At 39.0% G+C, this 12,883-nt stretch overlaps 1 protein-coding gene across 1 annotated transcript; it reads left to right on the forward strand.

Annotated features, from left to right (window-relative positions):
- The first annotated feature begins 265 nt into the window (after positions 1-265).
- LOC103141692 (voltage-dependent calcium channel gamma-1 subunit-like) lies at positions 266-11,876 on the forward strand. Its single transcript, XM_007557426.2, has 4 exons — positions 266-1,021; positions 8,808-8,882; positions 10,525-10,662; positions 10,830-11,876. The coding sequence occupies exons 1-4, from the start codon at positions 781-783 to the stop codon at positions 11,060-11,062; spliced, it is 687 nt and encodes a 228-aa protein (XP_007557488.1). The 5' UTR covers positions 266-780; the 3' UTR covers positions 11,063-11,876.
- The last annotated feature ends 1,007 nt before the right edge of the window (positions 11,877-12,883 follow it).

The following is a 12,883-nucleotide window of genomic DNA, read 5'->3' on the forward strand; positions in this document are numbered from 1 at the left end:
AGCCCTTGTTTCAAACCTTGATGGCTGATTGGCTGAGGAAGTAGACCAGCCATTTCCAGACGGCAACTAATAAAGGAAATCTTTCCCCCGAGGAGTCCCACGGCGCATGGCACCTGAGACAATTGAACGAGATTGGACTGAATAAGAAAAAGAGGGAGATGCGACAGAGCATGTTCCAGATAAATGATGGATTGATAAGTGTTTGGAAGAGTGATGAAATATTAAAGTCTGGTGTCAGAGCATGACAATTGTTCCCATCTGATGGCCTTTGATGTTGTAAGAATTGCAGGGGGGAAAGAAAAATCTGAATCAACAAATTGTATTAAAACTTTAAATCAATGAGCTCAGTCTTGCTCTAACACTGGTCCCAATTGCTTTGCTCCAAAATATTGATGTAGGGAGCACAGAGACATCCAGGCACACCTTGCTCATTTAAGTGAATGGCCTTAGTTTACCAAAGGCGAGCAGGGAGGGAGAGGAGGAGAGAGGCAGAAACTGGGGCACTGTTATCTGGCCTCTTTTCACCAACCACAAGGCACAAGGCGGAGAACGAAAAAGACAGACCCTTGAAGAGCAGGAGCGACAACAGAGGACATCGGCGGTGTGGTGAAGGCGGCAAAACATCTGGAGACAATGTCCGATGTCAAGAACTGAAAATATAGAGGACCAGGAGCAACTTCCGCGGCAGTTTGTCCAGTCACTCGCCCAGCTGACACAAACCGGTGGCAAGCACGGACGCGCACACCCACGGCTCGGCGCGCGCCAACTCGAAGCTGCAACATGTTCGAGGAGCAGGTGACAAAGGTCAAGATCACGTCTGTGGTGATCGTCGTCGGCATGTCTGCGATGCTGGCGGCAGTGGTGACAGACCACTGGGCCGTCCTGAGTCCCAGGGTGGAGAAGCTCAACGCCACATGTGAGGCGGCCCACTTTGGCCTCTGGAGGCTTTGCAAGAAGACCATCTTCATGGTGAAGGAAGACCCTCAGGGCAAAGGATGTGGCCCCATCAGCTTACCTGGAGGTATGGGGGCATCCTAATTTTTATTCAGTAAAATCAGTATAACCTGATCAGTGATTATCTTTTAGTCCTTATGGTTAAGGTTCACGTCAAGAAGCTGAGTTCAGACATAAGGTCTGTGGTGTTGCTAAGATAATAATAAAAAAAAAAACAACCTAAATGATTATCTCAGAGGACATTAAAGAGTTATTTGAGTTATAATCTATCAGCTTCCACATTCAGCGTTGTTATAAACCCTTTTGTTTTCTGTGGATCTGTTCCTGCTTCTGTTGTCTTCCTCTCTTGTGCCAGCACATATGTGGCCATGTGTGCAGACGTTCACAAGGACATAAACATGGATGGGTATTTCAACCAAACACTTCACAACTCACTGTGCCCAGAAACCCTGTGAACCGTCTTTGTCTTCCACAAAGAAAGTCACTGAACAGACAGCTGATTTGGTACAACGAGGATACCTTCATACGGTGAAAGAAAGCACAAATCTCTCCTGTTTGTCATAGAACTATATGGGTCGTTGAATCATTTATCATGGCATAGTCTTGACTCTCTTTGGGCTGAAATGTAAGATCTCAACTCCCTTATCTTGACAGATAATATTTCGACAGATTCTTTAGAGGCTTTGATCAAATCAGATGTGAATCTTGCACGAAAATAGCGTTTATTACTGTTGTGGTTAAAACACAGATGGAAAATGTTAACTAAAACTGTTTTTTCTTGTCAAATATAAAGTCAACTCTTTTACACAATTGGATGGTATTCCAAGCTGCAAGTCATAAAAAAAAGAAAAAAAAAAAGAAAAGTCAAAACATTGCAGCTTGTGTCTTTAAAGGTTTTAAATTACCTGCATAGCTTTAATTACGAGGACTCTCTTTGTGCAGAGCAAGCCCCTGGGTGAAACCACGTCTCCTGGCCCCTGGCTGTGCATGCGTGCCTTGCAGCCTAACTGTGAGATTTCACTCTGACTGTCATTGACTTTGCCTCTGGCTCCTCCAGCACCTCAGGATCAGTGCAGGCCTTAATGAAGTGTGGCTTTCCGCCCCAGCTCATGAGTTAGAATACACCTGGGAGACTCGGGAGGAATGAAAGAAATTGAGAGAAGAGAGCAGGAGGGTGTACGTGGGCAGGGATACCTCTGTTGAGCGTGAGACACCGAGCACTTTTGGAACAAGAGAGAGAGTGAGAGAGAGAGAGAGAGAGAGAGAGAGAGAGAGGTGGTGGAGGGGTGTGGAGGGGTCTTCCAGGGAAGTGAGACGGTGGTGTACTTTTTTATTTTTTTTTTTCAAGAACATGTTGAGAGATCAGATAATACTGTACCCTCGACAGAAAGCCAGACTGACACACTTTCATCTTTTTCTCTGGACAAGTCCGTCACCTGTTGGATGTTAAGACACAGAAAATGTAACTGACAGACTCATAAGTCCAGTTTGACATATTAATCACTATAAAGCAGCCTCCAGATTTATTGAACCGCCTGGTAAAAATGTGTAAAGAGCTTCAAATAAATTCAGCCTCGGGTTTCTCTTTCAACATGTAACGGTTTTGAAGAATACAAAAAGGGGGTTGTTGACCAATATCTGTTTTCACAATCTCTCTAGATTGTCCTGAGTCCTTTCCTGTACTCTGTTCTCATCAGCTTACCCTCCAGAGTTTCAGTGGGATTCAGGTAACGATGGGTATGATGACCATTAAAGACAGATTTTGTGTCCTGTGAATAATTTCTGAATTTAGGTGACCATATATTCAGGATCATTGAACTGCTCAAGGACTTAAACATGACCTGTTTGCCATCCGATAATGTTATGGTATTACTATGGGAGTGCTATGTGCTCTAACACTCCCAGAGCTAAGAAAGTTCTCAGTTCTTCGAAAGAGAAACAAAACTCACGTCACTGGAGATCTTCCATCATACATTACTGTGGAAATGTGGCGCATTTCCACATATTCATAATTTGTTTATTGCCAAACTCATCTGGAGTGTTTGATCAAATTAACTCACAGGGGTCTACAGTAAAGACTAAAATGTAAAAATACATTTTAAAATTTACCAATAGTCAATGTAAAGACATTAAAACAGGAGTGGTGTGCTGTCTGTTTCACATGCTGGTTAGAAGCCTTGCAGCAGCACTCTGAATGGACTGGAGAAGGTCAAGATCTTTCTTATTCAAACAGATGAAAGGACGGTTACAGCAGTCAAGACGAGATGAAATAAAAGCATGAATAATCATGTGTAATTCAGCTTTTGACACCAGAGTTTGAAATGAGAAATGTTCCTCAGCTAAAAAAAAAAAGAAAGAACAAATAGATTTTCTCATTAATCCTTGAGAATGTCACTCCAAGGACATGGCGGAAAATATATTGATAAAAAAGTCCATATGCAGTCCTAAAGTCCAGATTGTGGAGATGAAACTGACCAGTCACAAGACACGGTATGCATTGTTATATTGTTTGAAGCGGTATTTCCTCATGGTCATGCTTCATTCAAAAAAAACCCACATACATAAAATGGATGAATAATTGTTTAACCTCATGCTGCTGCTTCTTGTTTTCTTTTCTTTGAAACATGGTAACAGTATAAAAGTAGAATCTGCATTTCTTCTGTGAGATTCAAACAACCTGAAATAGGCAGAAGTGATTAGACGGACGCATCCTAACAGACTGAAATGTCACGCTCTCTGGTTTTGGTTTATTTCTGGTTCTCGTTTTCTCGTTTTTTTCCGTTGTTCGTAATTGCTTTCTCTGTCCTGATTATTTTCACTTTTACCATTGGGTAAGTAGTCTGTGTCCTCTGCTCACAATTTATCAGGTTGTTTATGCTGGTTTGGTCATGCACAGTTACTCCAGTGCACCACAAATGCAGGGCTTTAGAGAATGTAGAGCTTTTTTAAAAGAACATCAACACTTGCATTTGTATCGTTCAAGTTGTAGCAGAATAAATATTTTTCTCATTGGGATTTAGATGAGTAAGAATGGCTTCTTGTCTTTCTGTCTCTGAGTAATTTTTGCATCAAGGTTAAATGTTTTGCTTAAGGCTTATCGGTTTTCGACTTAATGCTTATACTTCCTTGTGGGGCAGGTTCCAGTCAGTCACTCTGCTGTTGCTTTGTCTCACTAAATCACCGTGCAGCACTGTCACAGTTTCCCCATTGCAAGGGGATGATTTGAAGTAGTATGTTTTTACTTTAAGAAACTTTCAAGATTTTCTGAAGCTATTTTGTATTACCTTCAATTTCCACTGCATATTAAAGGTGAATACAGATTAGGTAGGTTGAAATGTTATCACCAGGAAGGTAGTACTTTTGATTTTACCCTAAACGGTAACCATTTTGGATTGTAAATCAATAAACTATGATCTCCATCCAGAGTTAAACTCCTCTTCTTCTACCAACTTCTCGCAGTCTTCCGCTTGCAATCGCCCGAGGTGAAAAATGGGAAAAAAATCCCACTGTCAAAGTAATATTTTGAAAGAGAATCCTGCATTTAGTTTCATGTTAATCTGCTTGAGCTGAGCTTTTTTCCCCCCCACTTCAGTAAGTATCAAGCCGTTGTCTTTTATTTAATGTTGTTAGAGGGTCCATTTTGCCATCTAGTTCAATATGCTACAGTCTACTTATGGGAATCAGTCGGCAATCCGTTTATTCCCATGAGAAAATCTGTGGCCTCCCTTATGCTTGTTTAACCTTTTATTCCACTTTCCTTCATCTCAAACATCCTTTGAGTGTCGCTTAAAAGCCGCTCGCTTTTTTTTTTGTTGCATATTTTAGAGAGATTGAGTAGGGAGAAAAAAATAAATGAACAAAGTGCTCACTTGCCCAAGTGGAAACGTTTTGCAGGCGTGCTGGTTAAAACGTGAATCACACTGATGGGCAAATGCTGGTGAAAACCTGCGCTGACACAAAAACTGCAAGTTCAGTTCTTATTTGTTACATTCAGTACATTGGATTATGTAAGACAAACTTTAAAGCAGTGCAGTCTGCTTTTATGCAATTTTTGTTAAACAGATTTAAAGCCAGTTGCTTAGTTTATCTGCTTCTCAGTTTACTGTGCTGACTGCACGCAAAGCACAGCGTTGTCCCTGACCAATATGTGCTCTGAGAGATTGCATCCTTCATGAATCGTGGACCCAAACAACAACACACACGCAGCAGTGATTGGACTTAATAATGCAAATTAACATTTTCCTAAAAGACAAGGAGGTTGGTTGCAAAGAGGACAGCACACAAACACTCATTTCTATCTACTCTGCTGTTGATAAGCGGTTGTGTATCAAGAGCAGCTAAACTGTGAACCCAAACGGCTTTCAAAATTAGCTTCCCAGAAATGACGCATGACAGCTGGAGTGTTGTAAAAATCAAACAAACCCTTTATGGAGCACACCGCGCAGCACGGCTGGGAAATAAAGAGGACAAATGGACCTTTTGGGTGCATGTGCATGTTCACATGCATACATGCTCAAAGAGGCAACAGAGACAGGTTTATTATCGAATATGTTCCAGAGCTTCAAGGTGGACATGCATTAACGCTTCCCAGTCCTTCTGCGGAAAGAAAGTATCCCCAGAGCGCATCTTTACAGAAAAAACATCTTCCACTTTCTGCTTTTCATTTTCAGAAGCCAAGCACTTTGATGATATCCAGAATTTATACTCAAAAGCACAAATATCCCCTTGAGCCTTTTCACCTTCTCTCCGCTCAATTATTTCCCTCTCTCTTGTGTGTCGGCTTCCTGCTTTGAGTGGAAAGCCAAACAAGGCTGCAGTAAAGGCGTTGGCCTCCGCCTGTCGCAGCATGGAGCACTTACAGACGCAAAATTTGAATAAGCACTCTCAAAATGTAAAAGACCCAGAATATACAGAACAAAACGTGCTCACGATGATGACAATGAAACCTTTGACTGTCGTCATGAAAGGTCAGCATGCTGAGGCAGCCGGGGATTCTGCCGCGTTGTTCTGTCCCGGTTATCGGAGCTCCTGGTGGAATAGCTGTTCAAATATCACAGTGCATGTTTTTCACACTGACCCTGAACTAGTTGGTCATTCTGTGAAAGAACCTCAACACAAACCGTGAGCAAAAGCCCTCAAAACAAAGACTTACTTATACGTACGTAGGCGCCGGATGGTTGACTGAATTTAAAACAAAAACGGAAAAAATGTGAGATGTTGCGAAACAGAGTGAGTCTGGAGCTGGTAAACCAGAGGCGCCACATCAAAGAGAGAAGGCGACAGTTAAAATGGAAAGAGGTGAAACTAAAATGACAGGCAACACTTCGCTCTAATCATCCTCCCCCTGGAACTAAATCTCCCCATTAGCAAGACTGCAAGGTCGATGATACGCACCCAGATGTTCTCCTTCTAGGTAAATGTGCCTTTTCTGTTTTTTTTTTTGTTTTTTTAATTGACCAGACAGTCAGTTTACAGGAGGAAAAAGAAACAAGAAGAATCAAACTAATGAAAACTGATCTAACTGCAGCGCCTTGCAAAAGTATTTATACACCTTAAGTTTTTTACTTTTTCTCACATTAAAACAAAAAGAATAGTAATGCAATATGTTAAAATTTTGAGTGATAGGCTTACAGGAAGTAGGACAAAATTGTGAAGTGGCAAAAAACATAAGAGTTTGCTTCTAATTTTTTAAATAAAATCTGCAAGGGTGACACAGGTTTACTTTAACCTTTACTGGAATTTTTGTGTGGCAGTGTAAGATACAATAGCTACTTTTGCTTTCAGTTAATTTTATTTTATTTTATTTTATTTTATTTTATTTTATTTAGGTTTATTTGATAAAGACAAATAGACAAACTGAACAGAACAGCAGTCCCATGTTTGCATCACCAAAAAGAACCAAAGCAAAAGCAACACTCAGGTTTTTAAATAAGTAAAAATGAATTTTAGCACTAAGATTCTATTGATTAAGATTTAATATATTTTGAGTGATAATAACCTATATGTGACAAATCACCTGGTAAGGATTGATGCTACCACAGCAGTAAGGCCACAAACTTTTGAATCTTAAACCTGATTTTAAGTTAAAGTTAAAGCAGATCTCTGCAGCTGCAGACAGAAATGTGATTTTATTTCCACCTGCTTTCCCAGTCTTAATCAATCTTGATGAAGAAAAAAAAAACTTCATTGTTTTTAAAGCTCCTCTGAACTATTATTCTTATCTCATCTTTGTGTATTAGGCAGAAAACTGTTTTCATAAAGACTGGAGAAAACAATATAGCTCAACCCGAACACATATTAGCGGAGATTAGCTTGGCCCCAGAGGTGCAGGCAGCAAATGAGAAAAGGCAAAATGAAAATAATATATTTGCACGTCTCAGCTGCACTGTGACCCTGCCTCCACTTTTCTGGAGTTCCTGCGTGGCCACACGTACATTTTTCCATGCACAAGCAGCACAGGCATATGCATCCAAAGCTCTCTTCATATATGCCTTTACATGTGTAAACAGACAGAACTAGCCAAGACCTGCAGCAGCCTGTTGCTAGGTTACCCCTTTTAGTGATTCCTTCTCATCCTGGTTAACAAACAGCTCCTCTGTTGCCTCGTGGACACACACACACTGTGCACAGACACCAACACACAAACAGAGAAGGGACAGAGGAGGGACCTGCCTGTTTTATGAGTTTAATCTCACCGAGAAAGGATAGCAGGTGTAGAACAGAGGGAACGCTTGCTTGGCCTTTAGGTCGTTGTCAACCTTTCGTCTCCTCCCAGATGCCTTTAAAAAGACGGCTCATAGATGGAGGAGTAGAAAATAATCGCTCTAACGGAGAAACATTTCTTCACAGCTGTGGGAAATATCAAACTATTGTGGGGCAAAATACTGGTGGCTCAGCAAGTAAAATGCAACGCATTCACAGTTGCACTTCCTGAAGAAATGTGTGAATTTGAATCCAAGTAACATGGATGACAGAAAATATTAGCTTTTCTTTCAAAATAAAATTGATTACAAGTTATAGAAATGCTGCTGAGATTTGGAAGGGATGTCAAACATACAATGGATAGGCAGTCAATCAAGATCTACATTACTTGCATAAATTATTATTGTTTTATTTATAAATGTAGAAATTTGAAAGATATATTAAGGGATTTTAAGCCAAAAGTGTCTTTTTCCAAAAAAGACTAATGTAAATGTGTCTTTGTTCTGAATATTGACTTTGCTATTTAAAGATGTCTTCACAATTACAACAAAACTATGTTTCGATGCAGTATGCTGTGGTTGCAAAATACTTTAAAATGTACACAGGAAGGAACAAAGGAAGAAAAAATGTGCTGTCAGTTACAATGAAAGATATTCTCATCCTCACATGAGCGTATTGGTCACTTGTTGAATTTCTCCACAGGTTTTCATCTCATGAGCTCAAAAGCGAATATTCTGTGGATAAATCCATTAACTGGGCATTGCGTTGAGGAAGTTACCTTTAAGACAGAAGTCTTAATCTCCTTCAATGATCCAGATTTGGATGAATAAAACGTTTAACTCAACGTGTCCTTTATAAAAACCCAAAAAGCCTTTTTGACAGTGTTCACTGAGAAACACCAGTTAAGCATTTTTCAGTAAAATAGACACTCAGTGTTTTAATGGTACTTGGCAAAAAATATTCACCCCTTAGTCTTCTGTGTCCTAATAATGTCAGTGTAATTTTATACTTATTCACGAGGTTCATTGAAAGTTTATAACACAGAACAATGGCTGGTAATGCAAAGGGATGCAATCTGTTTTCTGCCTTTAGTCCCTCATATCTCTTTCTGTCTGCTTGCTCCCCCCTCCTCACTGTCTTTTACTCTTCAGCAAAAAACTGCTCCTACTTCAAACACTTCACATCGGGAGAAGAAGCTGAGGTTTTTGAAGTGAAGACCCAAAAAGGTGGGTGGATCTTCAGTAACTCACCACACTGTCTATGTTTTAAAACCAACAGAAACATCTAATAATGTAAGAGAGAAAAAGAGAGGATAGTAAAGGCAGGGAGATATTGGACATATGATCAACATGACAGCGAATCTTTATGCCACTTTTAGGGTTCTAAGAAAAACAAGATGGGAATTTGGAGCAAATTACTTTTTACACACTTGTAATGGCAAACTTGTTTATATGCAATTCTTCCTGATTTATTGGGTTTTATCTCATCGCGTTTGAGTGAAAGAAACAGCAGCATCCTGACAAATGTTTTCAATTAAAGACCACACTTGTAAAAAAAACCTTCATCAACTTCTATTATATAATTAGGCTTGTATGGCAGAAATGTTCTTATTTTTAGCAACGGTGTAAAATGATGAGAGTAATATTTTAATAAGGTAAAAACTAATTTGCTTCTAATGGCACAGCAAAGGAAGTTTTATTTCTTTCCACTGAAGAGAGGCAAAAAAAAAAAAATCCAATAAAAATAAAAATAAAAAATTAAATAAAATATAGAGCAAAGAAATCTGACGTGTTGTCATGTGCACATGAATTTGCACAGAAATGCTCTAAGGAACGAGAGCTTGGTGCTGCAAACCTTCTGTCTCCTATTTGTAGTCCAAAAAGGATGAAATATTAATATCCAACAGCAACAAAGCTCTGAGCAAGAGTTAATCATCCGACGGATCAATTCCCAGTTTGCTTTTAGTTACTCATACTTTGAAAGGATAAACTGAAATGGTGGAAAAATATTTCCTAGTTTTTAAGGTATAATTGGAAATGTTGTGAATTGACACATTTCAGTTGACATTTACATATAAAAAACATAAATACAACATTTTTAAAAGTACACCTGAAAACTTGATCAAAAGTGAGTGTGAAATCTCAGATGTGGAAAATGCTAAACACACGTTTTGCATATGGGGAACACGGCTTTGCTACATCTCGATCATTTAATATGCGAAACGTATAGATTCAACTTAAATTGGATCTGCAGAGGCAAAAAATATGCATGTTGCTTTAATGTTACCTAAATAAAGTTAAGACAGACAGGTCAGAAATTCTGCACACAAACAAAACTTCTTAAATGTGCTGAAGAGCCTAAATGTGAGGAATCCTTCCGCCAGATGTGTTTGAACAGTTGGGACTGTGAGGTGAAATGGGATCGTTTCTATCTCAGCTGGAGTGTTACAGAGAAGCAAAAAGCAGATTATCTTTATCTGAGAAGAAAAGAGAGAGAGAGAAGGCGGGAAGAAAGAGACATGTCCTAATCATCTTGTTAAAAGCCTGCAGCATCTTGTCTGTCATGCAAATGGTTTTATTAACGGTTTGGATTAATGTTTTTTTTTTTGTTTGTTTTTTTAAAGTGGGGCTAATTTAAAGGCTAATTATCCGGTTCATAACTCAGCTCAGTGCTACGTTGAAACAGTTATTATCTTACACAGTCCCAGTTTTTAATCTCCACACTGATCCGATCATCTCATCCAGTTTTTTTCAACCTTTTTGTCTTTGGTAGATTTTTCTTTCTTTCTTTTTTTTTTTTCTTTTTTAATGTTTCCTTGTTGGCTCCTCTGGTTTCTAAATCTTAAATTTGTTTCCTTTCCCTCCTAAGAGTACAATATCTCAGCTGCAGCCATCGCTATCTTCAGTCTGTTCTTCATGATTCTGGGCACTCTGTGTGTGATCTTTTCTTTCGGAAAAGGGCGAGACTACCTGCTCCGACCTGCCGGGATGTTCTTTGCCTTCGCGGGTCAGATGTGATCGTGTTATTTTTCATCTTATTTCTGAGTTTGAAATATATGTGATTTGTCGACACAGTGCTGATTTTTATAGACCTTTTTTTTTTCCTTTAAAGCTAATGCGTCTTTTTGTTGGATGAATTGAACAAATGGAGATCTTTCCTGTTTTCGCATGCAGGCCTTTGCATTATCATCTCCGTCGAAGTGATGCGCCAGTCTGTCAAGCGAATGATCGATAGCGATGAGACCATCTGGATTGAATACTATTACTCCTGGTCCTTTACCTGTGCCTGCGCCTCCTTCACCCTCCTCATCCTCAGTGGAGCTGCCCTTCTTCTTATCTCAATGCCCCACATGCCTCGTAACCCCTGGGAAACCTGCATGGACGCTGAGCCAGACACCTTGGATTAGCCATGGATGGTTTTGCAGGAATCAAATTGTAAACAGAGATTTAAAAAAATGATGGTTGTGTATCTTTCAATCCTTTAATTATGTATAGCTCAAGTAAAAGACATTAAGTTTATTTAGAATGAGAATTAACTTTTTTTAATCTCTTCTTTTTTTTGTCTCTTTTTCAAATATTCCAAAATTTAATTTGAATTTAAATTCGGAGTTTTCATCAATATTTATAGACGACCATTTTGACAGTGCTTTGCAAAAGTCCTCTTACCTGGTGATCTGTTTGATAACTTGTTTAAAATTCACAATTTGAGTGTATTTTTAGGGGGATTCTGTGCGACAACACCAACACAATGTAGCCGTTCTCTGAACTGTTAGACTATCGTTTGAAATATACTGCAAATCACCTTGAACTCACCATGTCGAGCATGAAACATGGTGGCGTCAGCATCATGCTGTGGGAACGTTTTTTTTTCTTCTGCAAGAACCAACAGCTCCTCAGACTGAACAATGAATGGATTTCTGAAGTTATTTTATGTCAGTCATTTGCATAAAATCACCCCAGAACACTTGAAGTGTCTGGATGAGTTGATGCAGAAACGACCACAGAGTGCGAGTACTTTTGTAAGGCACTGCAGTTTCGACATAGGCATTTTCACCAAACCATTCCAAAATTACACCCTTAAGCTTCAGTTAAGGCTGTAAATGCTATAGCTACGACATGTAGAGTAGGAAAATTAAACTGCTTTGTTCGTCCTTCAGCTGTAAACGACGCTTCGGTTCACCTGCAAATAATACTGTCGCCGTTAGATAAAGACCTCGTTTAGACAAACTCCTTTTATCCAGTTGTTTCACGTGTTGTTAGTCACCTGTGCCTAATGTGTTTCCATGAGTCGGTGTGGCCCAGCAGACATTCAGCTAATGCAGGTGCAATGAAATTAAAGACCCCTAAAGGATGCCATTTCACAGGGAAAAAAAATAAAAATAAAAAATCAATTTTACCGCTGTAATCAGAACAAACCTGTTATCATAGTTATCACAGTGTGACATCATTACATGGACTATGAAAAACAAAACAATTGAAGCACATTGTGCATGTCTCTTCTGCTCGTAGCAGATCTAATAAATCTATCTTAACAAATAGATTTATTAGAGTTAAAGTAGATCTCTAAGTGTTAATGTTATCTAGTAACAATTTGAGTGGCTACAAAACAAAAACATGTCTTTTATCGGACGTCTCATGACAGCAGGCCTACAGTGATATTATTCATGTATAATTTGTATTATAATTTTTACACGATATTAATATTTGTCTTTTTCACAAGAATCAATTAAAATGTTTAAATCCCCCAAATGTTTGTATTTTCTCTTGAGGTTTTTGTTTCTTCTGTCACTTTAACTTCTGAGCTCAATCAGAAAAATAAATCATTACGGAGTGATAACAAACCCAAAACCCAGCACAGAATTTAGTTTTTTATTTCACTTTAATTTTTTCTTGGCATTTAAGGTAAACCATACAGAGAGGCAGCAAGTGAAATTTCTTCATGTAACTCTTCCCGCAGATTGGACTAACAATGCACTTTGCAAGTTAAAATACATCCATATAATAATAACCTACAAAACATATGAGAAAAACGCAGAGAAATTAGTTGGAAATTAGAAATGTCTAAGTACAAAAATACACCTTGAGCTTCAAGTGGTTGAAGACATTATCGAAGAACATTGCACCATTTCAACGCCACAGATTGACAGAATCTTTAAATTTTGTACAATCAGACCTACCAGGACATGCTAGTGAAGGAAATCGGACTGACATAAAGGAGCCAGACGTGG

The sequence above is a fragment of the Poecilia formosa genome, unplaced genomic scaffold (assembly GCF_000485575.1).
Source record: "Poecilia formosa unplaced genomic scaffold, Poecilia_formosa-5.1.2 Scaffold88, whole genome shotgun sequence".
Classification (NCBI taxonomy): Eukaryota; Metazoa; Chordata; class Actinopteri; order Cyprinodontiformes; family Poeciliidae; genus Poecilia; species Poecilia formosa.